At 37.6% G+C, this 25,443-nt stretch overlaps 1 protein-coding gene across 1 annotated transcript; it reads right to left on the bottom strand.

The window, feature by feature from the left end:
- Positions 1 to 104: 104 nt before the first annotated feature.
- Positions 105 to 21,673, bottom strand: LOC125268373 (filamin-A-interacting protein 1). The gene is made up of 6 exons (XM_048190524.1): positions 20,181 to 21,673; positions 10,098 to 10,371; positions 7,406 to 7,582; positions 7,018 to 7,196; positions 2,251 to 4,945; positions 105 to 1,953 (listed from the first exon to the last, which is right to left on the bottom strand). Exons 2-6 carry the CDS (start codon positions 10,362 to 10,364, stop codon positions 1,756 to 1,758), a joined length of 3,516 nt encoding a protein of 1,171 aa, XP_048046481.1. The 5' UTR covers positions 10,365 to 10,371; positions 20,181 to 21,673; the 3' UTR covers positions 105 to 1,755.
- Positions 21,674 to 25,443: the final 3,770 nt, after the last annotated feature.

Genomic DNA, 25,443 nt, shown 5'->3' with positions numbered 1-25,443 from the left:
TGTGATATATAAGATTAGTGTATATTATTTTTTTTAAAAATTGACCTTGGCTGCATAAGTATTAACACTTACAAACTGTGGAAAGAAATAATATATCACATATCTGAAAGCAAAACATTTTTACTTAGAAACAATAATAAAAATGTCTTCCATTACAGATCGTTATTAGTGAGACTCTTATCAATGCATTTCAATTCACAACACAGAATTACAGAAAATGCTTGGTCTGATATGTACATTCCACAGAATGCTAAAATTATAAAACAGAAACAACCCTATTAAAACACATAGTTTAGCAGATATCATTGTAAATAAACGTTTTCATTTGATAGACTATTTGTTTGATAAATATTCTTTCAATCTGTTGCGAACAAAGAGGTCTTTAATACCTGAAGAAACCGATAGCTTGTCTGTTAGCATACATGACCTCCATGTTGCCATTTTTGCTCATTTGCTCTGTCATGTCGATAAGATCGTATACGAGGCACATGATGAACACCACCACAAAGTCGTAAGTACCAGTGGGAAACTAGGGATTATCTTTAAGACCCGCGTTGGGGGCGTGGTGGAATACATGATGGAATCGCAATAGCAACATATATAGGCTTTTTTATTTACAACAAAATAAGCTAATTGTCTGCACACAATATGATAGCAATATGTAACAATAAAATGTACAGTGGCTTCATTAATTAATTAAAAACATAAAAAACACACCTGATGCATTTTGTTCTTCATTTTCTGAAGTAGAGGTAAAAAACCTTGCTGTATGTTTGTGTAGTTAATTAAGAAAAAGTACACCGCCATCTTGCTCTGGCATAATAAGTGACTTGAACACACCTGACGTTGTAAACACGACTTTCAAACTTGAAAATACTAACTTCCCAGGAGGACTTGAATTAGTTCTGAACACTTATTGGCTGACTGTGTAAAGTCCCAAACATTAGTGACTATCAATGCATACTTAATTTTATGAGCTTTCAAAGTGAGCCTCCAAAAAAAAAAAAAAAAAAAAAGACACTGGTAAAACAATTACTATAGCCTAATGAAATTTAGCATTTTATACAGTAATTAGCTTGCAAAAAATTATTTTCATTAAAAGACCCAACACTGACCCCTTCCTCTACAGTACATAGAGTGCTGCAGGGATAACATATTTTTGTGGGCCAAAACCCAGAAACAAATTAGCATTATATCACTTCCGGTTCCATCGTCCTAACGTCGATGGATTTTTTGAATGGGTTTTTGGTTAAATGCCTGATCTGTGGTGAACACAAGCTCAAGATATATTCATGTATAACTCAATATATTATCTACAATATAAACATCAGTAATACCACCTTGTGATTGCGATTTTTTCAACGCTTATACTTTTACTTTAATAGGCGGTTGCTATCAAGTGTCTAAATGGGACTATAGAGGTTGCCATGCCAAACAAGTAAATTCATCCTTTCACTACACAAAACGTGTAAGTATCATAAAGTTTTGTTGGTCACAGAACTTATTTTCTGTAGTAATCCAAAAGCCAATGGAGTCCTCTTTAGTTTTTGTAGGTTGGCCTATGGAAATACGTCACCACTGCAGCGCTCTATTGTCCAAACCTGGCTCCTTCACTAGTTGGAGGGCAAGAAAAATCAGTGTCCTCCTTTGCATCTCTGCAACATGTACCAATCGCAGAAAGTGGAAATCGAAGATAATTCACTTTCTTATGCAGTAGACTTAAATGTAAACTTTGTTATTATTTGTTCAGTGCTCTCAGCCCTTCCCTCCACCCTGTAATGCTCCATTACTGACAGTTGATTTTTTCAGGTCAATGTTCATGGCCTGGCTTTCTGCATTAACTCCTGTGGTGATTCCCAAAGCTCCAAGCACAGCTTTTCCTGTTTTCATCCCCCGAGACATTGGAATACGACTGAACCCTGACCGCGCTGATGGGACATCCATGACAGGCTGCTGTTGAGTAACAGAGACAGAAGGAACATGATTTAATGTAATAAAGTCTTTCTTGGCTTATTGATTTGACATATTCCTGCATATAGGGGCCAGGGGTGTCCAAACTCAGTCCTGGAGGGCCACTGTCCTGCAGAGTTTTTCTCCAACTTGCCTCAACACACCTGACTGAAAATTTCTAGTATGCCTAGGAAACCTAGATTAGCTGTTTCAGGTGTGTTTAATTGGGGTTGGAGCTGAACTCTGCAGAATGGTGGCCTTCCAGGAGTAGGACTGGACACCCCTGGATTAGACACTTACCACTGAGAGTGTAGGTCTGGCTGGTGCTTTAGTGACCTGCGTAATGGTGATGCTACTTATCGCTTTGTTAGATGTTGATTTGCTGGCTGTCACATTATGTGGAGAGCGTAACACAGTTCCAGTAGAAACCTCCTTACTCTCGGATGATACGGAAATAGATTTGACCATGACAGCTGAGCCATGATCATTGGTCTTCTTGAACTGTGATCCTAAATGAATGTGAATCTTACTGTCTTCTGTGGTAATGACATTAGCATTTGACTTCTTGATGGGCGTGGGGACCATTCGTTTCTCAGGAGTCTCCTTAAACACAGCTCTGCCTGTTATCATGTCCACATGCTCTTGGGAGCTGCTGTTGGATGCAGTGGATACAGGTGATTTGTCCGTAGAGGGAGACCTCATGATCTCTGCACTCTTTACTCTTGACATGTTTGCAAAGGACATTGGAGATCGAACTCTTTCTGCGTTCTTTGGCTCTTTGGTTCGTTCATTTGTAGGAATGATTGTTGTCTGAGGGTTCTGAATTTCTTGTGATGGTTTGGCAGAAGCTTGTTTGGTCAAGTCCTCTGAGGGTGCAATGCACGTCTGTAAGGCTACCTCGTTGTTCTGAATACCTGGGATCACCTGAGCGTGCAATGGATGGTCATGATTTTGGGGCATGTCGACTTCAGAAGGTGCAACCTCCCCACTGGTATCCAAAGATATTTCGGAAGTGCTGCTGTCCTTCTTCCTCATCCAAGGAATCCAGGACTTCTTCACAGTAACGTCACTGACTGTTGGAGGGTAGAGTTCACGCACTGTCAGTCTCTGCGCCGGCTTCTTTAAGCTCCTCTGTTGAAGACTACTCATGATTCGGTTCTCTTCTTGGACAGACTTCTTGATGAATGCAGCAGGAGTGTCAGTGTCAGCTGTCCTATTTTCGGTTTGTATTCCAGTTGATGTCATTGGAACATCCATCATTCGGCTGCCTTTGGTGCTGGGCCGCAGAGTGCGGCTGTAGCGCTTGGTGACCTCAAGTTCTTTGGTGAGGTTTAAAACTTCAGTGCTTATGCTCTTTTTCTTGTCCTCCTCTTCCAGAAACCTCTGTTGCAGAACAGAGTAATCCACCTGTAGCTGGGAAAGCTCATCTTCTTTGTTCATGAGCTCATGAATTTTCTCCTTTAGGGCTTGCACGTCTGCTTGAAGGTCTCTGGTTTTGGCCTCCTCCATCATGAACCGATGTCTCAGTTCAGCCTCCGGACAGCATACCTCTCCTCGCCCGTTTGCCTTACTCAAAGCAGTTTGACTTCTTATGTCATGTACCTGCTGTGGGAGAAATTGAGCCCTTTCTTTCTCAGTTGCTAACAGATTGTACTCTGGTTTGATCAGGTCTCCCTCAATAGCTTCAAGCTGCTGAAGACGGTTCTTCAACCGTTCAATCTCCAAAGTCAACTCCTTAACTTTATTCTCATCTTTTCCATGTGCGTTTGAGACACTCTGCAGTTCTTTCACCTTTTGAGCAGATTCCCTTTCTTCTTCGTTCATGGTACCATGCTTCATAATACCATGTTTGGAGCTCATATCTTTTAATTTTTCTTCTGCTTTGGTAAGCTTTCCCTTTATGTCATCTCTCTCCTTTACAAGAGCAGCTATCTTCAACTCCATCTCTGATTTTAGTTTCAGACGCTTCTTGCTCTCCTCTATTAACCTCTCCGTAACCTCCATGACTTTCTCCTGCTCTGCCTTGTAGAGTTGGTTCAGTTCATCTTTCAGCCTTTCCTCAGACCTAATTCTGTCTGCCATGTTCTTGTGCTCATTAACCATTATTACAGTAACTGATTTGAGTTTCAAAAGATCCTCTTTTAAATCCAATTCATCCTTTTCCAATTTCAGCTCGGACGACTCAAGCTCCTTCATACGGATTTTAACGCTCACCAGTTCATCTGTTAGGTCTTTCGTCAGGCTTTTCTCTTTTTCCAAAGCTACCTGCAACTGGGCACATTCCATCCTGCCCATATTGAAGGTCATCTCTAGTTTTTCTAACTGTGTCATTCTCAGTTGCAGTTTTTCCACCTCTAGCCTCAGGTCTTTATTGTGAGTCTCCTCAGCCAGAAGCATCTTCTTCAACTCATTGCACTTGTTCTCAGTTTTGGTGATCTCTTCATCTTTACCCTCCATTTCCAGAATTCTTTTGCGCAAAGTCTCAAGTTCTGCGATCAAATTTGAGTTGCCACACTCACCCTTTCTGATCTTGTCCCTCAATGCCTGGAGCTCCTCTGCTGATTTCTCAAGAGCTTCATTCATCTCTTCAAGCTCCTTGAGTTTGTGCAACAATTCCATTTGTTTCTGGGACAGCTGCTGATGTTGAGATTCTTGGTTGGACAGTTTCGCAGACATTTCCTCTTGCTCTTTTGCAAACTTAGAAGTTCTCAGCTCCAGCTCAACCTCAAGATCCATGATCCTTTGGTTGTCTTCCTTTGCTTTTCTCTCTGTCTCATTTAGTTTCTTCTCCTTTTCCTGAAGTTTTTGAAGAAGATCTTGTATTTTGTGGCTCTGTTTGTCAATTTTCTCCAAGTGAAGTTCTCGCTCATCAACCATCATCAGTGCGAAGGACTTCAGCTTAACCAGCTCTCCTGATGTTCTTTGCATACGTTTAGAAAATTCTTTTTCCTTCCGTATTTGATATGCTTTTTCTTGTTTCAGCAACCGCTTTAACCTAGTGAAAATTAAATAATAAGTATGATTGACTTAATTGCATTATTTTATACAACATGTCTTGACAATCAAAAGAAAGAATAACATTTAAGATTCTAAATAATTTAATTCAACAAATAATTATTCTGCAAAATAATTATATTGAACTTCATTGGTCGCACATCGTAGTAGGTTGCTCATTAAAAACTAAATGTCTATCAATATTGTATTTACGTTAATATAAAAGGTCAGGGTTGTATATGGCATGTTATCAATTATTACAAAACAAACAGTTATTGATCATCAAGGTAACAACACAGTATTAAAATTTAAGCGAATGTATACTTTAGAACTGATTCATTAGTGTAAATTCAGTCATTATTTATTATTTAAGGCAGTACTAAATAAAAAATGCAAGGCTTGTGACAACAACTGTATATGCATTAAACAAAAATACAACATTATGTTTAAACAAACATAAAGTTAAGAAGCTAAAATTAAGCTAAATGCTTCACTGTCCTAAAATGGAAAAATTAAATGTGATGTATACTGTAAATAGGCCTATTTGATTCTATATGTACATCAATTTGTTTGTTGTTGTTGTTGTTGGAACCCTTTTCCACTCTAAAATATGCACTGTAAAAACTGACCGTGATTTTAATGGTAAAAGACTGTAAAAATACTACAGTGAAAAACAGTTAATTGGTTTTCGGAAAGTTTCTGTACTATATGTGGTGAATAACTGTAATAGATCTAATGGTACTATTAATGTAATATTACAGTAAAATACCATTAAATTTACAGTTTTTGGAAGTGAAAAATAACAAGTCATTGTAAAATTTACAGTGAAAAAACATAAATTGACATTCCCACAGTTCCCTGCGTGACACTTCACATTTGAAACATTTTTGTTGAAATAACAGTTTTTTTATTAGTTTTTTCTAATCAGTTATGTACATTAGGGTTTTATGTTACATCTAATGTTGTTAAATTAATGTTTATTGCATTTTTAAAATTTCATGTGTTACCATGATGGTGTTTAGTGTTTGTGTGAATGACATGGTGTGGACCTTCTATATATTAGTATTGTCCTTCTCAGCTTGTGGAAAAGCTGCTTGTAATGAACTTTGATTCATCATGTGACTCTCATCACCACTGTGTTATTGGTGGTTGACAGTGTATTACAAATGAACAAAACAGATATTAGTACTTCATTAGGTTGGTAAATTAGCATTATATATTTTTTTTTTTTTACGTCGATACCGTATTTTTTACAGTAAAGTTCTGGCAACCGCAGCAACCGTTTTTTACTGTAAATTTTATGGGATTTTTTTTACAGTGTGGAAGCTTGTTTCTGCCATGAAATAAAAAAATAAAAAAGGTAATTTCGACTTTTTATCCCACAATTCTGACTTTTTCTCTCAGAATTATGAGATATAAACTCACAATTGCTTTTTAAAGTCAGAATTGCAAGTTATAAAGTCAGAATTGGATGATATAAACTAAGTCAGAATTGTGCATTTATACTTTTTTCTCACAGTTCTGTCTTTATAACTCGCAATTGCATGTTATAAAGTCAGAATTATGAGATATAAACTTGCGTGTTATGTCCAATTGTAAGGGAAAAAAGACTGAAGTTTTTTCTCAGAATTGCGAGAACAGGTCGACTTTTTTGACAATGTCTTTAGTACCTTTTTGGACCTTGAAAGTGATGGTTAAATTGCTATCTATGGAGTCATATACCTCTCGGATTTCATCAAAAATATCTTAATTTGTGTTCCGAAGATGAACGAAGGTCTTACAGGTGTAGAACGACATGAGGGTGAGTAATTAATGACAGAATTTTCATTTTTGGGTGAACTTACCCTTTAAATGATCATATCTACCTCAAACAATCTGTCACATCCAACTGTCATATTTCTTTGAAATATGAAATATGGCAGAAATATATTCAGTTTGCTTTGGTCACATTGTTTGTTCTTGTTTAATCTGTAGTAAGTAAGGATTGTGGAATATAATTTGTTCTTTGGAGTTACATGCAAGAAATGTGCAATTCAACCATCAGTTTTGTTCCCAGCCTCTCTCCTCTCTCACCTCTCTCGTTCCTGCTCCAGGAGGTTGGTGAAGTCATCGCTCTTGTTCATATAGTCCACATGTTTGCGTTTCTCAGTATCCAGCTCATAGACAGTGCGCCGGTGGCTTTTCTCTGCCAGCAGGAGCTGTTCCAGCATACGGCGGTATGAGTCCTTGTGCTTTTCCCGCAATCTGTCCAGCTGAGACACAGAGAGTGAAAACTCAATTATAAGACTGGCTAACAGAGAGAAAGGTTTGCATGTTTTTAGACTAATTGATTAATTTAAATAGTTCATCCAAAAATGAATATTCTGTCATCCTTTACTCACCCTTGTTCAATCCAAACCATGACAGAATTTTCTTTTATTGGGTGAACTAGTCACTGTTATTCTTTTCTCTGTATGTATACCTCTGCCATTGGCTTATCATACACATTCTCGTGTTGTGTGTGGTTGTTGCTGAGTGTCCGGTCTCTCTGCAAGGCTTGCAGGGGTCTGGCCGGCCCTGAAGAGCCATAACGGGACTCCAGTGCCTCTGGTCGACTCAATAGCGTAGACCTCAGTAGATGGATCACATCTTCTCGTGCCTGGGTAGCAAGTAAAAATCATAAATGCTTTGATTTATAGGCCTATATTCAGTGTGCGAATTACAGGGGAGGGTCTGCCCCGCCTAAATTTACTTATCACATTCTCAAAATGCTTTTCTTCAAATGGTTTAGAATCAGCATAAATCTGTTCATTGATTTATGCTGTTCAAAACCCTCCTCTTACCTATATCCCAGCTAACAGAAATGTTCTACGAATGTTTTGCTAATGTTACCATTAAGCTATGTCCCATTTTTAAAATGTTCTATTTCCCTGTTATGCTAACAGGGAACATTCTATTTCATCATTTTGCAGACATTATTGGAATGTTACTTTGGAATGTTCTTTGAACATTCTCTAACAAATAGCATTTGAAAAAACATTATATGAACACGTTTCAGGAAAATGTTCCATGAATGATGTATAAATAATGTATCTGTGCTAGTGTTTTGAAAACATTATTAAAGACCATTTGACGTTCTATTAACATTACTAGATAAAGTTTGTTCATAAATTTGATTGAACATTGTCAAATCGTTAGCTGAGAATGTTCCCTGTTAGCTGGGTTCCTTCTTTCTTAAAGGGTTAGTTCACCCAAAAAATGAAAATAATGTCATTTATTACTCACCCTCATGTCGTTCTACACCCGTAAGACCTTCGTTCATCTTCGGAACACAAATTAAAGGTCCCGTTCTTCGTGATCCCATGTTTCAAACTTTAGTTAGTGTGTAATGTTGTTGTTAGAGTATAAATAAAATCTGTAAAATTTTAAAGCTCAAAGTTCAATGCCAAGCGAGATATTTTATTTAACAGAAGTCGCCTACATCGAACGGCCAGTTTGGACTACATCCCTCTACTTCCTTCTTTAATGACGTCACTAAAACAGTTTTTTGACTAACCTCCGCCCACAGGAATACACAAGAGTTGCGTTTGTAGAGTGTGTTTGTCGCCATGTCGTCGAAACGCTGTTGTTTTCATCCCGCAGTCCAATCACCGGGTCTGATTCCGGCTCAAATTGATAGGGTAAAATTAAAGACATGTTTACAATAACACTGAGCGCGTGCATCTCCACGTTATGGTAAGAGGCGTGACCTTTCCGGGCAAGGAGCGCTAAGCTGCTGTCGAATCACAACACAGGAACCGCTGGCACAATCAGAACTCGTTACGTATTTCTGAAGGAGGGACTTCATAGAACAAGGAAGTCATCAGCCCGTTTTTATGACAGTGGAAACAGCGGTATACAGATAAGTAAATTATGTGAAAAATACTGTGTTTTTTTACACGCGAAACATGAACACATGTTATATTGCACACTATAAACACAATCAAAGCTTCAAAAAACCACGAAAAACGGGACCTTTAAGATATTTTTGATTAAATCCAGTGAGGCCTGCATTCAAAGCAATGACACTTCAAGATCCATAAAGGTACTAAAGACGATTTAAAACAGTTTGTGTGAGTTCAGTGGTTCTCCCTTAATATTATAAAGTGACGAGAATACTTTTTGTGCGCCAAAAAAAAAAAAAAAAAAAAAATCGACTTTTCAACAATATAGTTATGGGCGATTTCAAACGCTTCGGAGCTTTACGAATCGAATTAGTGACTCGGAGCGCCAAAGTCACGTGATTTCAGCAGTTTAGCCATTTGATAGGAGATCCGAATCATCGATTCGATTCGTAAAGCTCCGAAGCAGTGTTTTGAAATCGGCCCATAACTATATTGTTGAAAAGTCGATATTTTGTTTTGGTCGATATTAAGGTAGAACCACTGAACTCACACGAACTGCAATTATGCTATGAGGCTAACGATATGTTTTTAGTACCTTTATGGATCCTTAGAGAGGAAATGTCATTGCTTTTAATGCAGGCCTCACTGGGCCATCGGATTTAATCTAAAATATCTTAATTTGTGTTCTGGAGATGAATGAAGGTCTTACAGGTGTGGAACGGCATGAGGGTGAGTAATAAATGACATTATTTTCATTTTTGGCTGAACTAACCCTTTAATGTTAGACTCAGACAGAGGCGAGAATGGCACTCAATAAATATAAACTCACACCAGATGGCGCCAGACACTCATAAACGTCAGACTGGATAGACCAACTCAAAACTGAACACTATTGTCTTTTTGCAAAATGAAACAAAATGTATATAAACATTTAAAATGTACGAATAGCTTGTTTGAAAAAGCTACATGAAAATCAGGAAGTGTGCTAAATCGCATCCTGAGACCAAGTGACCAATAATCCTCTTCCTCTTTTGTTTAACAACAACTGTAAAAACTGTGTAATTATGAAAATAACATTACGCATGACTTGCTCAGTGGCAGGTATTGTGGGATGATGAGGAAGCAATAAGAGAGCCAAAACATTACATTAACACATATGCAACAGTTTTATATGTATTAACACATTAAAATCTAAAATAAGTATCTGCAGCTGTGGTACATTCAAAGTTGCACAGATAAACACAGACAGGTTGTGATGATAGATGATCATCTTTAATTTTCACATTTTACCTGAATCTCTCCTTCCATGATTCCAAGCAGTTTCAGTAGGTTGTCTTTGGACAGATCTCTCAGCCCAAATGTTTGGTCGTCTTTCTGAGCTGATTTATCATCATTATCAGGCCCCGTTTTCTCTTCATCGTCCACATGTTTAACCTTGATAGTCTCTTCTGTCTCCAGTATTTTTCCCTCATCTTCTTCTTGGACATCATGTGAAGTCTGCGTGACAACCAGAACTTCATTAACTGTGCTGTCCACTGTTTTGTCTTTGGACCTCATTTTCCTCCTGAAAGTACAAAATAAAGAAATTATCGAGCAGCCTATATTACATTTTAACCCTGTAAAGTCTGATATGAAATAATAGTCAGAAAAATCTATTTTTTGTGCGTGTGTTTTTTGTTGATATTTGATCGATCAGGATTATAGTCTGATATAGTGAGAATATGTAGCTCAAACTCAAGGTTGAGGAGAAAAAAATCAATCAGACGACAGAAGACGTAGTAGATTATGTGCGACAGGTTTTTCAGAAAAGTTTTTATCATGTTGATTCATGTGTTAAATTGAATACAGTAGCTTCAGGGTTAAGACTCACAGAACATGCCCAACATCATCAAGCAGTGACATCTGAAACTAGTGACATTAGTTTATAACAAGTTTTGAATTAAAAACTAATTCATTGGGATGTTTTGCAACATCTTGATTTTTAAATTTTGTTTCACCCTTTCAACATTCTGTTTAGTTAACTCTTACCTGGATGTATACTACCGTACGTTGACTGTGTTTTGAGCTGTTTTAAACTATAGTAAGTGTTTGAAATCAACATATATGGGTGCAATTGAACTTTTGACTCAAATCCTGATAGTAGATCTGATAGTAGTATAACCCTTGTGATAAATTCCCCATGTGACAACTGGTCTATCTCTCCATTGTGGTTAATTCTGCATGTTCTGGACTGTAAGTGAAAAAACACACTCTAGTGTTGTACGAAATGCTGCTTTGGTGCTCTTTTCCATGGATTTGTTTAGATCCTTTTGGGAACTGGCAAGACAAGGCTGGGAATAACTGTGGTGTTTATACAATGCTGGTGTATTAAATATCTGGACCAACCTCCAAAGTCACGACAGCAGAGGACTAGCAAAATGCTTCTCAAACCAATGTTCATGTCATTTCTAGTGTGAAATGTATTTTAAAAATGGTTTAAAAGTAACTATTCAAGCCGTTTTATGTCATTTCCATAGTTTTTAATCCACACCAGGGTGTGTTCATGAAGCACAAGCAGAGCGAATTTCTCTTATAAAATGTCTCTTGTGTAAGTTTTGAATTCAATCCAATGGAACAAATTATGTAAGAATTGATTTATGAACAATTCGTTCAGAAATTCAATCTGCTTGTGTTTCTAAAAGTCTAACTGAAAAGAACCAATCTATCATCAGTATTTTAGTTATGTTTTGTTGAGAAGAAAACTGTTTTCACAGTATACTTGTGTGATACTGTTATTTCTTGGCTCAAATGGGTAATGCAATTTTTTTAAATTATTATTTTATAATATTTCCTGACATGTTATCCCTCTGTTTTAAACACTGTTTAATGAGGCGTGTCCCTTTAAGACTTCAATGTAAACGCCCACACTGTAAAAAAGAGTTTAAAAAAAAAAAAAGTTAGTTCAACTCAAATTTTTAAGGCAACCGACTGCACAGAATTTTTGAGTTGAAGATATCAACTTAATTTTTTAAGTTTTGAAGAACTACAATTATTAAGTTGCGTCAGCTAAGTTTTTCAAGTTCTGACAACTAAGTTTTTTAAATTCAAGTTACTGGAACTTTCAAGTCTGTAAAAGCTTACTATTTTGAGTTCAGATTACCATCCCCTATAATAACTTACTATTTTGAGTTTAAATTACCCCCCCCCCCCCCCCCCCCCCACATTAAATCATCTACTGACAGTAAACCAGTTAATTTATGCATGTTTATTTGAACGACTTTGGCACAAACAGCTTTACAATTCCACAATGTAAACAAGTAATCTTATACCCAAAGCAAATATATCAGGTTTCAGTACTATAATATGGGCAGTTTTATTTTTTACTTTCCGACTCTTGTTGAGACCTTACAAATAATGCAAGATTGACAAAGATTACCGATAAACAGTTGTATAGTGCCTAAGAACAGAAATATGTAAATCCCCAGCTGAAAAAGCCAAATTATCTGAACTTTCTGAACTTTGAAATTAGGAATGTTTCTCTTCGACAAAGACGTCAGGGAAAGTTACCGCTGGCATCGTGACAAGATGGCGGACGCAAACTTTCAAGCTTTCGCAGGGAGCTCCTGGGAAAATCCTTGGAAACACCATCGCAGCCGGTTTCCACGACAAATTTCAAATGAGCATGCGCAGATAAGTTGAACTCACTCTAACTGGGTGTCAACTACAACTTCAAAATAAAATCAACTCAATTTATAAAATAAGATGAACTTTTCCTCAGAAACGTCTGAAAGTGAGTTCAAGTGGCTTACAACAGATAGTTCAAGTTCCAACTAGCAATTTTATTGTCAGTGAATGCAAAAATCTTAGTAAGGTGAACAATTTTGAGTTGTCGTTTTTACAGTGCACTGCTGTGATTGGGTAACATTTTTGCAAATAAGCATTACATGTGGAACTCTTTTGAGCAATGTTTTTATGATTACATCTGCAACAATTAACTAATCGTGAAAAGTGTTGGTTACAGCATTATATTTAGATCTACTTGTATTGATCTACTCATATTGCATGAACGGTTGCAGCACTGAGCAATATAGCCAATGCAATGATCTCACTGACTTCTGCACACGCAGTGCAGTGTGGACAGCATCATTGATTATAACAGGGGTTTGGCAAGAGAGACTGCAGTGAGATTGTGCTGAACTGAAATGACTGACAGTTCCAGTGATTATAAAGGGAGCGCTCTTTCTGTAGATATGTGATTGATTGTCATGACTACTGCAGTTTAATTGCCCATATTGGTGAGTATCCTTGTAAACACTGTGAGTTATGTCTTAAGTGAACATTTGAGAAAGAAAATACATATGTATCAGTATATGGGATCAGTGCAGCTTTTAAAGTGACAGCAGCCTAATGCTGCTGTCTGTGTCCTTATAATGTTAATCACACAACAAAAGACAAAGAAAAAATCACTTGACTGAATAACTATTGTAACTTTAAGTGAAGTTCACAACGTAATTTCGGGAGGAGTGAACCCATCTGTAATGTAGTTCATAAATATGGGAAGAAGGAGGCGGGAACCAGCGAACATTCAACAAAACTTTAATAAAATAAACAAAGAACAAAACGAAAGTAATGCCGGCAGACCCTCGCGGACGTCTGCCGGCCACACAAACATAATAAAACATAAAATAAAGTCCAGGCCTGGTCCTCTCTCGTCCTTCACTGTCGTCGCTCCTCCTTTTATGCTCCCGGAGCTCCTCCGTGAGAGACTCAAGGCCAGTGTGCCTCACAGGTGAAGATCATTAACACTCGCGTCACCGGCCTCGCGCCGTTCCCTCACGGCTCTCGCCCACCCTGCTCGTCACACCATCTAATCTTTCAATTAGAGAAATTCAAACTCTCAAGAGGAGGGAACCCTAATCTTTCAATTACGTCCAGAGCATATAAGCAGCTACTCACCCGGCTCTGGCATCAGTTGTTTCGATATCCCTCCACCTCCCCAACTCCACCACATAATTTAGGCATCTCATCTATCGTACTCCTCTTCCAGGCACTAGTAGTCCCTGGGGGGTATATCCAAGCTCGAGTTGAAGCTGCTTCCTCAAGCCCCTCCACAGCGGACAGCAAGCCAAATACGCTTAACCTTATTAGCTTAAAGATTCTATGAGGAAATGAACTCGTGAAAGAGGACCTATTATGTCCCTTTTCACAAGATGTAAAATAAGTCTCTGGTGTCCCCAGAATGTGTCTGTGAAGTTTCAGCTCAAAATACCCCACAGATCATTTATTACAGCTTGTCAAATTTGCCCCTATTTGGGTGTGAGCAAAACATGCCATTTTTGTGTGTGTCCCTTTAAATGTAAATGAGCTGCTGCTCTTGGCCCCCTTTCCAGAAGAGGGCGGAGCTTTAACAGCTCACGCGTTGGTTGCTCAACAACAACAAAGCTGGAGAATCTCACGCAACCAAAATGAGGATTGTCAGTAACGGTGTTCAGCCTTAAACAAATAGTAAAAATACAGAAATAATACACATCTATTGGTGTGGCCAAGAACTGGCAGAGCACCCATAGCGTGCATCTCAATCAGCTCCCTAGTTCAGTCAGGGCACTGTTCAAGGAGTCGGCCACCTAAGCTAGGAAGCTGTTTGAGACGCAGGGATAGTTTGTAGGGGTCTTCCTCGTATACTTACTTCCTCTTCATCGTCTTGGTATCAATGTGTGCTCGGCAAGACTGTTTTGTGCTTGAGCGCCACCAAGTTGTCTTACTGTAACTTCAGCATCTCCAGGCATGTGAACAAAAGTGCCAATCTCATTGGTCTGCAAGTTTTTAACGCGGCGCATCAAACCAAAAAAACTAACCCGAGGCGTTTTTTTTTTTTTAAATGACGCTTTTACGCCTGACGTTTTTCGTGTCAGTGTGCACACTCACATTGGTGCCCTTGGTTTAGTCATGAGGCGTTAAACGTCGCCGATAATCGCGCGCGGTATTCGTCCCGGTGTGTACAGGCCTTTACATTATTCAAACCGGAGTCGGACACTGATGGAGAGACTCAGGAAGAAGTTACAACTTTTAGAATGAAACTGGATGTTTCTGAATGGTTAGTGCATAAATTTATGTAGTTGCTGTGGAGTTTATTCAACTCATCCACTAGCATGTGCCATCATGTTAATCTTTTGTGCAAATCCAGCATTGAATTGACCTTTGTTTGTGAAGCAGTCCGGCGTAAAATGACGGCATGATAACAACACCATACTACAACTCTTCCTCTTCTCTAAAGCAGCCCAACATGTCCTCACCCCCTTTGTTGTGTGTTCTCGGGAGCGGGGTTTATGTAAATTTATGGGTTTGTGATGACACCAACCTGGGAAGAAGCTTGTTGTAGTCCTTAAAAAGTGATTTCTGTAAAAGAAAATATCTCCCTTTGCATTGAACTTTAATATTTACGGCCAGTAAATTTTCATAAGTCAGCGGCCATTGGCAAGTGTGGCAAAAAGTTAGATTCAGGCCCTGCCAGCATGTGAAAAGATGAACCAATACTTTGATTTCATGTCTTTGAGAGGTGCAGCACTCATAGTAAAGTGCTATTTATAAAGCATGTCTGACAGTTGCTTTAGACATTTGTACTACGTTGGGCGTTTTCTTCTAATACAGAGGACTGGGCAGGATGCATTAAATTGGAAGACTAAAATATAAAGGTATATATCCTTATATTATGTATTATGCTTATTACGTTTTGTGTGCACGCATGTAGATGCAAATAAAGTGATTTTCTTTTGTGAGAAAAAAACTCAAAAACTAGGGAGAAACCACATAGTTTGCAGATGACTGCAGATTTTAAAGGAACAAATGTGCCCATGGGAACATCCCTGATTTTTTGCTGAGCTGGTGGCGTTATTGGCTCCTAATTTGGTGTGCTTTTGAAGATAACCAAGAGACACGCAGCTGGTACCAGCAGCTGTCCAAAGTCCACATTCCTGTGCTGCCAATGAAGAAATGAAAGGTTTTAGTGGACATGATGGGTCCAATGTGTCTAAATAAGGGCTAGGAGAGTCATGGCATTTGCGATTGTGGCTTTGGCAAGGCATGGAGTCTGCACACTAAAGTCAGAACTCTGCCTCACACTGAAGTTTCACATATGCGTGCCTGAATCAGTTTAGAAGGTGTCCATGTAAAGACTATATAAACATAATCTATAATACCAATCTAAAATATAAAATAGAAAAGTAAAAAATGTGCAACCTTTGATGAAGTGTGCAGTCAGAGCTTTGCAGGTAACACAATACACATGACCTGGTTGATGGACACTTGTTTAGAGAGGAGGGAAGAAGGTCAAAGTCTATCAACTGCAGCAGTATTAAAACAGAGACAAACATTACGAGCACACAATGTCATGTGCGTTTTATGATTCTCTTTGATATATTTTTATAATTTGCGATCAGTATCTATTACTGTATGAGTAAATTTTACCCAGTTCATCTTACTGTATACAGTCATCAGCTTCTATTTATATCAGCCATCCATAACTTATGTTCAGTCGGAGCAGTTGTCTTGGATTTCAGCTTGTAGTATGTTGCTCATAAATACTCGGACTCCAGGCAAAGTGCACAGCAGTTTTGATGGGGGAAATGTCATGCAGCTGAACTGATCTTATCAAGAAAAAATCATTGGGAAAAATAACATGATTTCTTTCTTTCAAATACATTTTGTGCAAAGGTCATTCAACAACCAATACATTCAATATGTGTTTGTTTGAATGTTAAGATCAGTTAAAAAATCACTACATAATCAAATTTAATGTTCTGTTTTAATAAAAGCTACATTTATGTAGATTTTATAAACCTAAATGTAAATGTGATGAATACGGACATGTAAAATGGCTGATATTTTTTTCCCTATAAATTCAATTGCAACAAAAGAAAATAAAAATAGCATCATTATTCCAGTCTTTAGTGTCACATGATCCTTCAGAAATCATTCTAATATGTTGATTTGCTGCTCAGTTATTATAAATTAATATTGGTACTCAATAATTAATAATGGTTCTTGTTATTATCAATGCTTGCTGATTAATATTTTTGTTGAAACTGTGATACATTTGTTGCAACTTTCAGTATTCTTTGATGAATAGAAAGTTCAAAAGAACAACATTTATATGAAATAGAATCTTTTGTAACATTATAAATGTCTTTACTGTCACTTTTGATCAAATTAATGTGTCTTTGCTGTAAAAAAAAGTATTCATGTATTTTTATTTATTTATTTTTGAACGGTAGTACATCACAATGTCCACAAAAATACTGAGCAGCACAACTGTTTTCAACATTATAATAAAGTTTAATGAGCAGCAAATCAGCATATTAGAATGATTTCTGAAGGATCATTTGACACTGAAGACTGGAGTAATTATGCTGAATATTCAGCTTTGATCACAGGAATAAAATGCATTTTAAAATGTATTCAAATAAAAAAAAACATTATTTTAAATTGTAAAAATATTTCACAATATTACTGTTTTTACTGTATTTTGGATTTAAATAAATGGAGCCTTGGTGAGCAGAACAGACAAAAAAAAAAAAAAAAAAAAAAAAATAAATAAAAAAAAAAAAAAATATATATATATATATATATATATATATATATATATATATATTAATTATTCCACATCTCCATTACGTTAATAAATAAGGTAGAATTTAAAATGTTTACATGCCCTGCGCCTCAAACATTTAAGGTATGTGATCTTGGGAACACAAAAGGAACAGAAATGGCAGCATATATATAGTATCTCACAGAAGTGAGTACATCCCTCACATTTAAGTAAATATTTTATTATATCTTTTCATGTGACAACACTGAAGAAATTACACTTTGCTACAATGTAAAGTAGTGAGTGTACAGCTTATATAACAGTGTAAATTTGCTGTCCCCTCAAAATAACTCAACACACAGCCATTAATGTCTAAACCACTGGCCACAAAAGTGAGTACACCCCTAAGTGAAAATGTCCAAATTGGGCCCGAAGTGTCAATATTTTGTGTGGCCACCATTATTTTCCAGCACTGCCTCAACCCTCTTGGGCATGGAGTTCACCAGAGCTTCACAGGTTTCCACTGGAGTCCTCTTCCACTTCTCCATGATGACATCACGGAGCTGGTGGATGTTAGAGACCTTGCACTCCTCCACCTTCTGTTTGAGGATGCCCCACAGATGCTCAATAGGGTTTAGGTCTGGAGACGTGCTTGGTCAGTCCATCACCTTTACCCTCAGCTTCTTTAGCAAGGCAGTGGAGGTGTGTTTGGGGTCATTATCATGTTGGAATACTGCCCTGCGGCCCAATCTCCAAAAGGAGGGGATCATGCTCTGCTCATTCATGGTTCCCTCAATGAACTGTAGCTCCCCAGTGTCGGCAGCACTCATGCAGCCCCAGACCATGACACTCCCACCACCATGTTTGTCTGTAGGCAAGACACACTTGTCTTTGTACTCCTCACCTGGTTGCCGCCACACACACTTGACACCATCTGAACCAAATAAGTTTATCTTGGTCTCATCAGACCACAGGACATGGTTCCAGTAATCCATGTCCTTGGTCTGCTTGTATTCAACAATCTGTTTGCACCTTTCTTGTGCATCATCTTTAGAAGAGGCTTCTTTCTGGGACGACAGTCATGCAGAACAATTTGATGCAGTGTGCGGCGTATGGTCTGAGTACTGACAGGCTGACCCCCCACCCTTTCAACCTCTACAGCAATGCTGGCAGCAATAATACATCTATTTCCAAAACACAGCCTCTGGATATGACGCTGAGCACATGCACTCAACTTCTTTGCTTCCCATAGCGAGGTTCTGAGTGGAACCTGTCCTGTTAAACCGCTGTATGGTCTTGGCCATCGTGCTGCAGCTCAGTTTCAGGGTCTTGGCAATCTTCTTATAGCCTACACCATCTTTATGTAGAGCAACAATTCTTTTTTTCAGATCCTCAGAGAGTTCTTTGTCATGAGGTGTCATGTTGAACTTCCAGTGACCAGTATGAGAGAGTGAGAGCGATAACACCAAATTAAACACACCTGCTCCCCATTCACACCTGAGACCTTGTAACACTAACGAGTCACATGACACCGGGGAGAGAAAATGGCTAATTGGGCCCAATTTGGACATTTTCACTTAGGGGTGTACTCACTTTTGTGGGCAGCAGTTGTCTGTGTGTTGAGTTATTTTGAGGGGACAGCAAATTTACACTGTTATACAAGCTGTACACTCACTACTTTTCTTCAGTGTTGTCACATGAAAAGATATAATAAAATATTTACAAAAATGTGAGGGGTGAACTCATTTCTGTGATATACTGTGTATATATATACATATATATGTGCCTACATTGCTACACATGATACCCATGAATACCTTTCTAACAGGTTACATTCTACTGTAACATCATCGGTAAATCAAAACCAAGACCTCTGGTTACGTGACATCATTGGATAGCTCTTTAAAAAGCCATTCCAAGGGGGTGATTTTGAAGTTCAAGTGCAAGCCGTAGTATTAATAGGAGCCGTAAACGACACCTGGATGAGATGGTGATAAAATACTGAGTCAATGGGCCACCAATCTATGAACATGTCTAGAGACAAACGTGCTTGAACCCTCCAGAATCTCAGCAATCCAGACACCAAGAACCTACATCACCTAAAATCTCCAAATCATAATTTTCTAAAAACAGGGCAAAAAGTTCCTTAACTTTCCAATCAGACCTATTAATAAGCAGAAGTCCACTGCTGTTGAGATTTGCTGAACACTTTTTGATGCCGTCACACAAAGCAATTTGTTTATAGTAAAATTAAGTTGTAAAAAGCCAAAAACATATATTAATGACATACATTAAGTAACATTTTGACTTATGTGTATACTTAAAAACATTAAGTATGATATGGTCATTATAATATATAATTTTCATGTTTTTGGTTAATATAATGATATATTTTATAAAAAAATATATAATTTGAGAAAAATTAATAAATTTGGCTGTAACAAATTAGAATGTTATAGTAAGTTGGTCCAAAGTATCATTTTTTCTTCAGAATATACAGCTGCAGGACATACTTCTAAAAATGTACACAATATGTTCATTTATGCCTAAACTATTTTGACTGGAAATGCGCTTCGTCCGTGCAGTCACATGACATATAGCTTTTACATTGCGATTTACAACTCACCAAATTCAAACATGCTTATATTACAATTGCCTGAAATGTGTGTGAATGTCTACACCACTGCACAATATGCCACTCTCATGTGGAAATCTTTTGTAAATTATTAATTAAATGGTGGCAGAAGTTGGTGCAATCCGTAGCACAAGAACACACTGCTCTCTGAATGAAACATGAATGAAACACTTACCCACAATGGTCCCTAAGCCTCAAGCTAGTATATATTCCTATGTACTCCAGGTTAGATGATTCTTCTAAAAGCAGTACCCATTATCCAAAGGTCTTTCCTCTGTAAGATAGTGCTGTACTGTGAAGCAGGTGCTTCAAACCATGAGCCAACAAGTGAAAGAAAGCATGACTGAATGCAAGTCGTTAGGAGGGCTGTAAAATCAATGAGTCACAAACAGTGAAGCTGTTATTCTATTCCAGGGACAAGAGGTGCACATGCTTCCTCTATCAGTGATTGTGTGCAGCTCCACCGCGCTGCTGAGCTATATTTATCCTCTTCGCTTACTCAGTTGTAGCCATTAGGGTGTGAGAGTGACATTAGTCTCTCAAAAGTGACAGCTGAGCCTTCCGATTCTCACATCAGAGAACGATCAGGCCTGTTACTCCACCCACATGCAGTCCAGGAACGGCTGTGACAAGACATGACTTCTGAACAAATGTAGAATTTGTCCTTATGGATTCAGCTGAGAGCAGCAACTATCCTGTTGCTTTGCAGTATCACAAATATCTAATATCTTCTGTCCATTTTACAGTAAAGCTTTAAGTTTAAGAAGAGAGTATCAAAGTGTACCTTTAATGATGGCTTGACAAAGAAAGTAAAACAAAGTTTGGAAGGCCTCCAGGTTAACCAAAATACTTTTTAATTATTTCTCGACTAGCTTTTAAAAGAGAATAAACACAACCCTAATTATTACTAAATTAACGAGAAACAATGCTTCATCTTCTGACATTTCCAAACACCACAGCAGAAATGACTTTATGAACTTCTTTACTTGCAAGATTGATACTATTAGAGAGAAAATTATAACCATGCAACCGTCTACAGGATCGCATCAGATGTCATGTTATAGACCCCATAAGGAACATTCATTCTTTCTTTGCTATAGGAGATGAAGAATTGTCTAAACTTGTTAAGTAATCAAAACCAACATGTAACACCGACTAAGCTATTGAAAGAGATGCTTCCAGAGGTCATAGATCCTCATCTTAATATGATTAATTCATCATTATCATTATCATCCGTACCAAAAAACTTTATTAAAGCTCTTATTAAAAAAACACAACTTGATCCTAGAGAATTAGTCAATTACAGGCCGATCTCGAATCTACCTTTTCTGTCAAAAATACTAGAAAAGGCAGTATCATCGCATCTATGTTCCTTCTTGGAAAGAAATGGTATCTGTGAGGATTTCCAGTCAGGATTTAGACCGTACCATAGTACTGAGACTGCTTTCATTAGAGTTACTAATGATTTGCTCTTATCATCAGATCGTGGATGTATCTCTCTATTAGTGTTACTGGATCTTAGTGATGCATTTGACACTATCAACCACAATACTCTTTTGAATAGACTCGAAAATTATGTTGGCATTAGTGGAATAGAGTACCTCAGGCATGACGTGTTTTTGTATGCAAAACCCGGAAGCGAGTTAGCATTTTAGGACTTCCGGTTCCATCGCCCCGAAGTCAATGGGTTTTTTGAATGGGTTTTTGCTAAATCGCCTGAAATAAGGTCTGTGGTTAACAAAGCCTCTAAATATGTTCACGTTTTGATCTATGACATAAAACACACCAGTTATAACCCGCTTGTGATTTTTTAAACCTTTATTGTGTCTTAAAAACAACGGTTGCTAACAAGTTGCTAAAAGGGACTACTTCCTTTGGCGGGGACTTTAGACGTCATCATGACAAACAGAACATTTGGACAGCATTTCTCATGAAAAAGTGGATAAGTATTCATACACAGCGCAGATCATAATCAGCGAGCATGTTTATAAATAAAGTTGTTTTTTAAATAAAGTTTGAGGAAGCTTGGTGGTGACGACGTTGATCTGCGACCATGGTGTGCTGTAGTCCGTTTATAGCCTACTGTTAGCTTTTTATATCTGACGACTTTATTTAGGCTTCAAAATGTTGTTAACTTGTAAAGATTATCTTGATAGACAAAACGTATAAGTGTCATAACCCTTTGTTAAACACAGAGCTTATTTTTTGCGATTTTCCAAAAGCCTAAGGGAAAAATGCATAGGCTTTCGATCGAGGGAACCCGTGTGCCGCTAACTTCCGGATTGGCCTACAAAAACACGTCATCTCTGAGGTACTCAGTTGCATTGGCATGGTTCAAATCATTATCTGACTGTTTTCAATTTGTAGCAGTAAATGAAAAGGTGTCAGATTGATCACAAGTTTAGTATGGAGTACCGCAAGGCTACATGCTACCCTTGGGAGATATCATTAGGAAGCGTGGCATTAGTTTTCACTGTTACGCTGATGATACTCAGCTCTATATTTCTTCGCACCCTGATGAAACATACCAATTCACAAATTTAATGAAATAAAACATAGATATAAAAAATGTATATGAATATAAAAAAATAATTACTGGACCAAAAACTTCTTCACGTAATAACTTAGAATACTGTCTAACACTTGATGGCTGCTCTGTCAAGTCTTCGTCATCAGTTAGGAACCTGGGTGTGCTCTTTGATACCAATCTTTCATTTGAAAGCCACATTTCTAGCATCTGTAAAATTATGACATATGCTCTCAATGACAAAGGTATTCCATTCCTTCATCTCCATACCACTGTGATGAATCCGATCTTCAAGCAGAAGGAACTGGATGAAATATTTTGAACTGGCCCTCCGACTGAGCCTGGTTTCTCCCAAGGTTTTTTTTTTCTTTTCTTTTTTTTCTCCATTTCTGTCAGCTGATGAAGTTTGGGTTCCTTGCAGCTGTTGCCTCTAGTTGGGGACACTTCATATTCAGCAATATTACTGATTTGACTGCACTGACACTATTGGATGAGAATCACTGTTTTCTGCAGAGCTGCTGTATAGATGAATTGAACTCATTTCATAATTTCAAAAAATTAATCTGATTTCAACTGAATAATGACTGTGTGCTATTGTCTTTTTTAGAGCTGCTTTACAGCAGAGCTGAATTCTGTTTGCATCATTGAATCGTTATTTTTCTGTTTATCACTGTAAAGCTGCTTTGAAACATTCTGTATTGTATAAAGTGCTAATTAAATAAAGCTGACTTGACTTGACTTGTTTTCTATATTGTTAGCTATTTAAACTTAGTTAATGGGTTAGTTCACCCAAAAATGAAAATAATGTCATTTATTACTCACCCTCATGTCGTTCTACACCCGTGAGACCTTCATTCATCTTCAGAACACAAATTAAGATATTTTTGATGAAATCCGATGGCTCAGTGAGGCCTGCATAGGGAGCAATGACATTTCCTCTCTCAAGATCCATAAAGGTACTAAAAACATATTTAAATCAGTTCATGTAAGTACAGTAGTTCAATATTAATATTATAAATTTTTGTGCGCCAAAAAAACAAAATAACGACTTTTTAACAATATCTAATGGCCGATTTCAAAACACTGCTTCAGAGCTTTAGGAATCAAATCAGCGGTTTGGAACGCCAAAGTCACGTGATTTCAGCAGTTTGGTGGTTTGATACGCGATCCAAATCAAGATTCATAATGCTCCGGAGCAGTGCACTGAAATCGCCCTTCACTAGATATTGTTAAAAAGTCATTATTCTGGGGGTTTTTTGGCGCACAAAAATTATTCTCATCACTTTATAATATTAATATTGAACCACTGTACTCACATGAACTGATTTAAATATGTTTTTATACATTAATGGATCTTGAGAGAGGAAATGTCATTGCTGGCTATGGAGGCCTCACAGAGCCATCGGATTTCATCAAAAATATCTTAATTTGTGTTCCGAAGAAGAACGAAGGTCTTACGGGTGTAGAATGACATGATGGTGAGTGATAAATTGCATTATTTTCATTTTTGGGTGAACTAACCCTTTAAAGTTAGACAATAGTTTGGTACAGTAGGTCCTATTCCTCCTTTTGACCACCAGATGGCCATAATGTACACAATGTTGAAAAGCTTTGAGTAATGAACACTTTGCAGGGATGACAGGGATGACAGAAATGAGTTTGTTTAAATGGGTTTTTGGTTAAATGCCTGAAATGAGGTCTGTGGTGAACACAAGCTCAAGATATTTTCACGTTTTATTCTACAACATAAAATACATCAGTAAGACCAACTTGTGATTTCTTTTTACAGCTTACTTGAAAAAGGTTGTTGCTAACAAGTGTCTAAATGGGACCAGAGAGGTTGTTGAGGACATTAAACGTTAAAGGTGCCGTAGAACGTCTTTTCAAAAGATGTAATATAAGTCTAAGGTGCCCCCTGAATGTGTCTGTGAAGTTTCAGCTCAAAATACCCCATAGATTTTTTTTTTGTCATTTTTTTAATTGCCTATTTTGGGGCATCATTAAATATGAGCCGATTTAGGCTGCGGCCCCTTCTCTTGCTCCCCCGCCCCTGGAGCTCGTGCTTGCCTTAAACAGCATAAACAAAGTTCACACAGCTAATATAACCCTCAAAATGGATCTTTACAAAGTGTTCATCATGCAGCATGTCGAATCGCGTAAGTACAGTGTTTATTTTGATGTTTACATTTGATTCTGAATGAGTTTGATAGTGCTCCGTGGCTAAAGCTAACATTACACTGTTGGAGAGATTTATAAAGAATGAAGTTGTTTATGAATTATACAGACTGCAAGTGTTTAAAAATGAAAATAGCGACGGCTCTTGTCTCCATGAATACAGTAATAAACGATGGTAACTTTAACCACATTTAAAAGTACTTTAGCAACATGCTAACAAAACATTTAGAAAGACAATTTACAAATATCACTAAAAATATCATGATATCATGGATCATGTCAGTTATTATTGCTCCATCTGCTATTTTTCGCTATTGTCCTTGCTTGCTTACCTAGTCTGATGATTCAGCTGTGCACAGATCCAGACGTTAATACTGGCTGCCCTTGTCTAATGCCTTGAACATGAGCTGGCATATGCAAATATTGGGGGCGTACATATTAATGATCCCGACTGTTACGTAACAGTCGGTGTTATGTTGAGATTCGCCTGTTCTACGGAGATCTTTTAAACAAATCAAATTTACACAAGAAGGAGGAAACAATGGTGTTTGAGACTCACTGTATGTCATTTCCATGTACTGAACTCTTGTTATTCAACTATGCCAAGGTAAATTAAATTTTTAATTCTAGGGCACCTTTAAACTCATCTACTCACTAGACGGTTTCACAGCTTCACTGTGTTTATAATTGCGCTCTTGCAAATTCTAACTTTCAGGGAAAGTTTTTTTTTTTTTTT

This window comes from Megalobrama amblycephala, linkage group LG5, assembly GCF_018812025.1.
Source record: "Megalobrama amblycephala isolate DHTTF-2021 linkage group LG5, ASM1881202v1, whole genome shotgun sequence".
Classification (NCBI taxonomy): domain Eukaryota; kingdom Metazoa; phylum Chordata; class Actinopteri; order Cypriniformes; family Xenocyprididae; genus Megalobrama; species Megalobrama amblycephala.
This window is presented reverse-complemented; position numbering and strand designations above follow the sequence as displayed.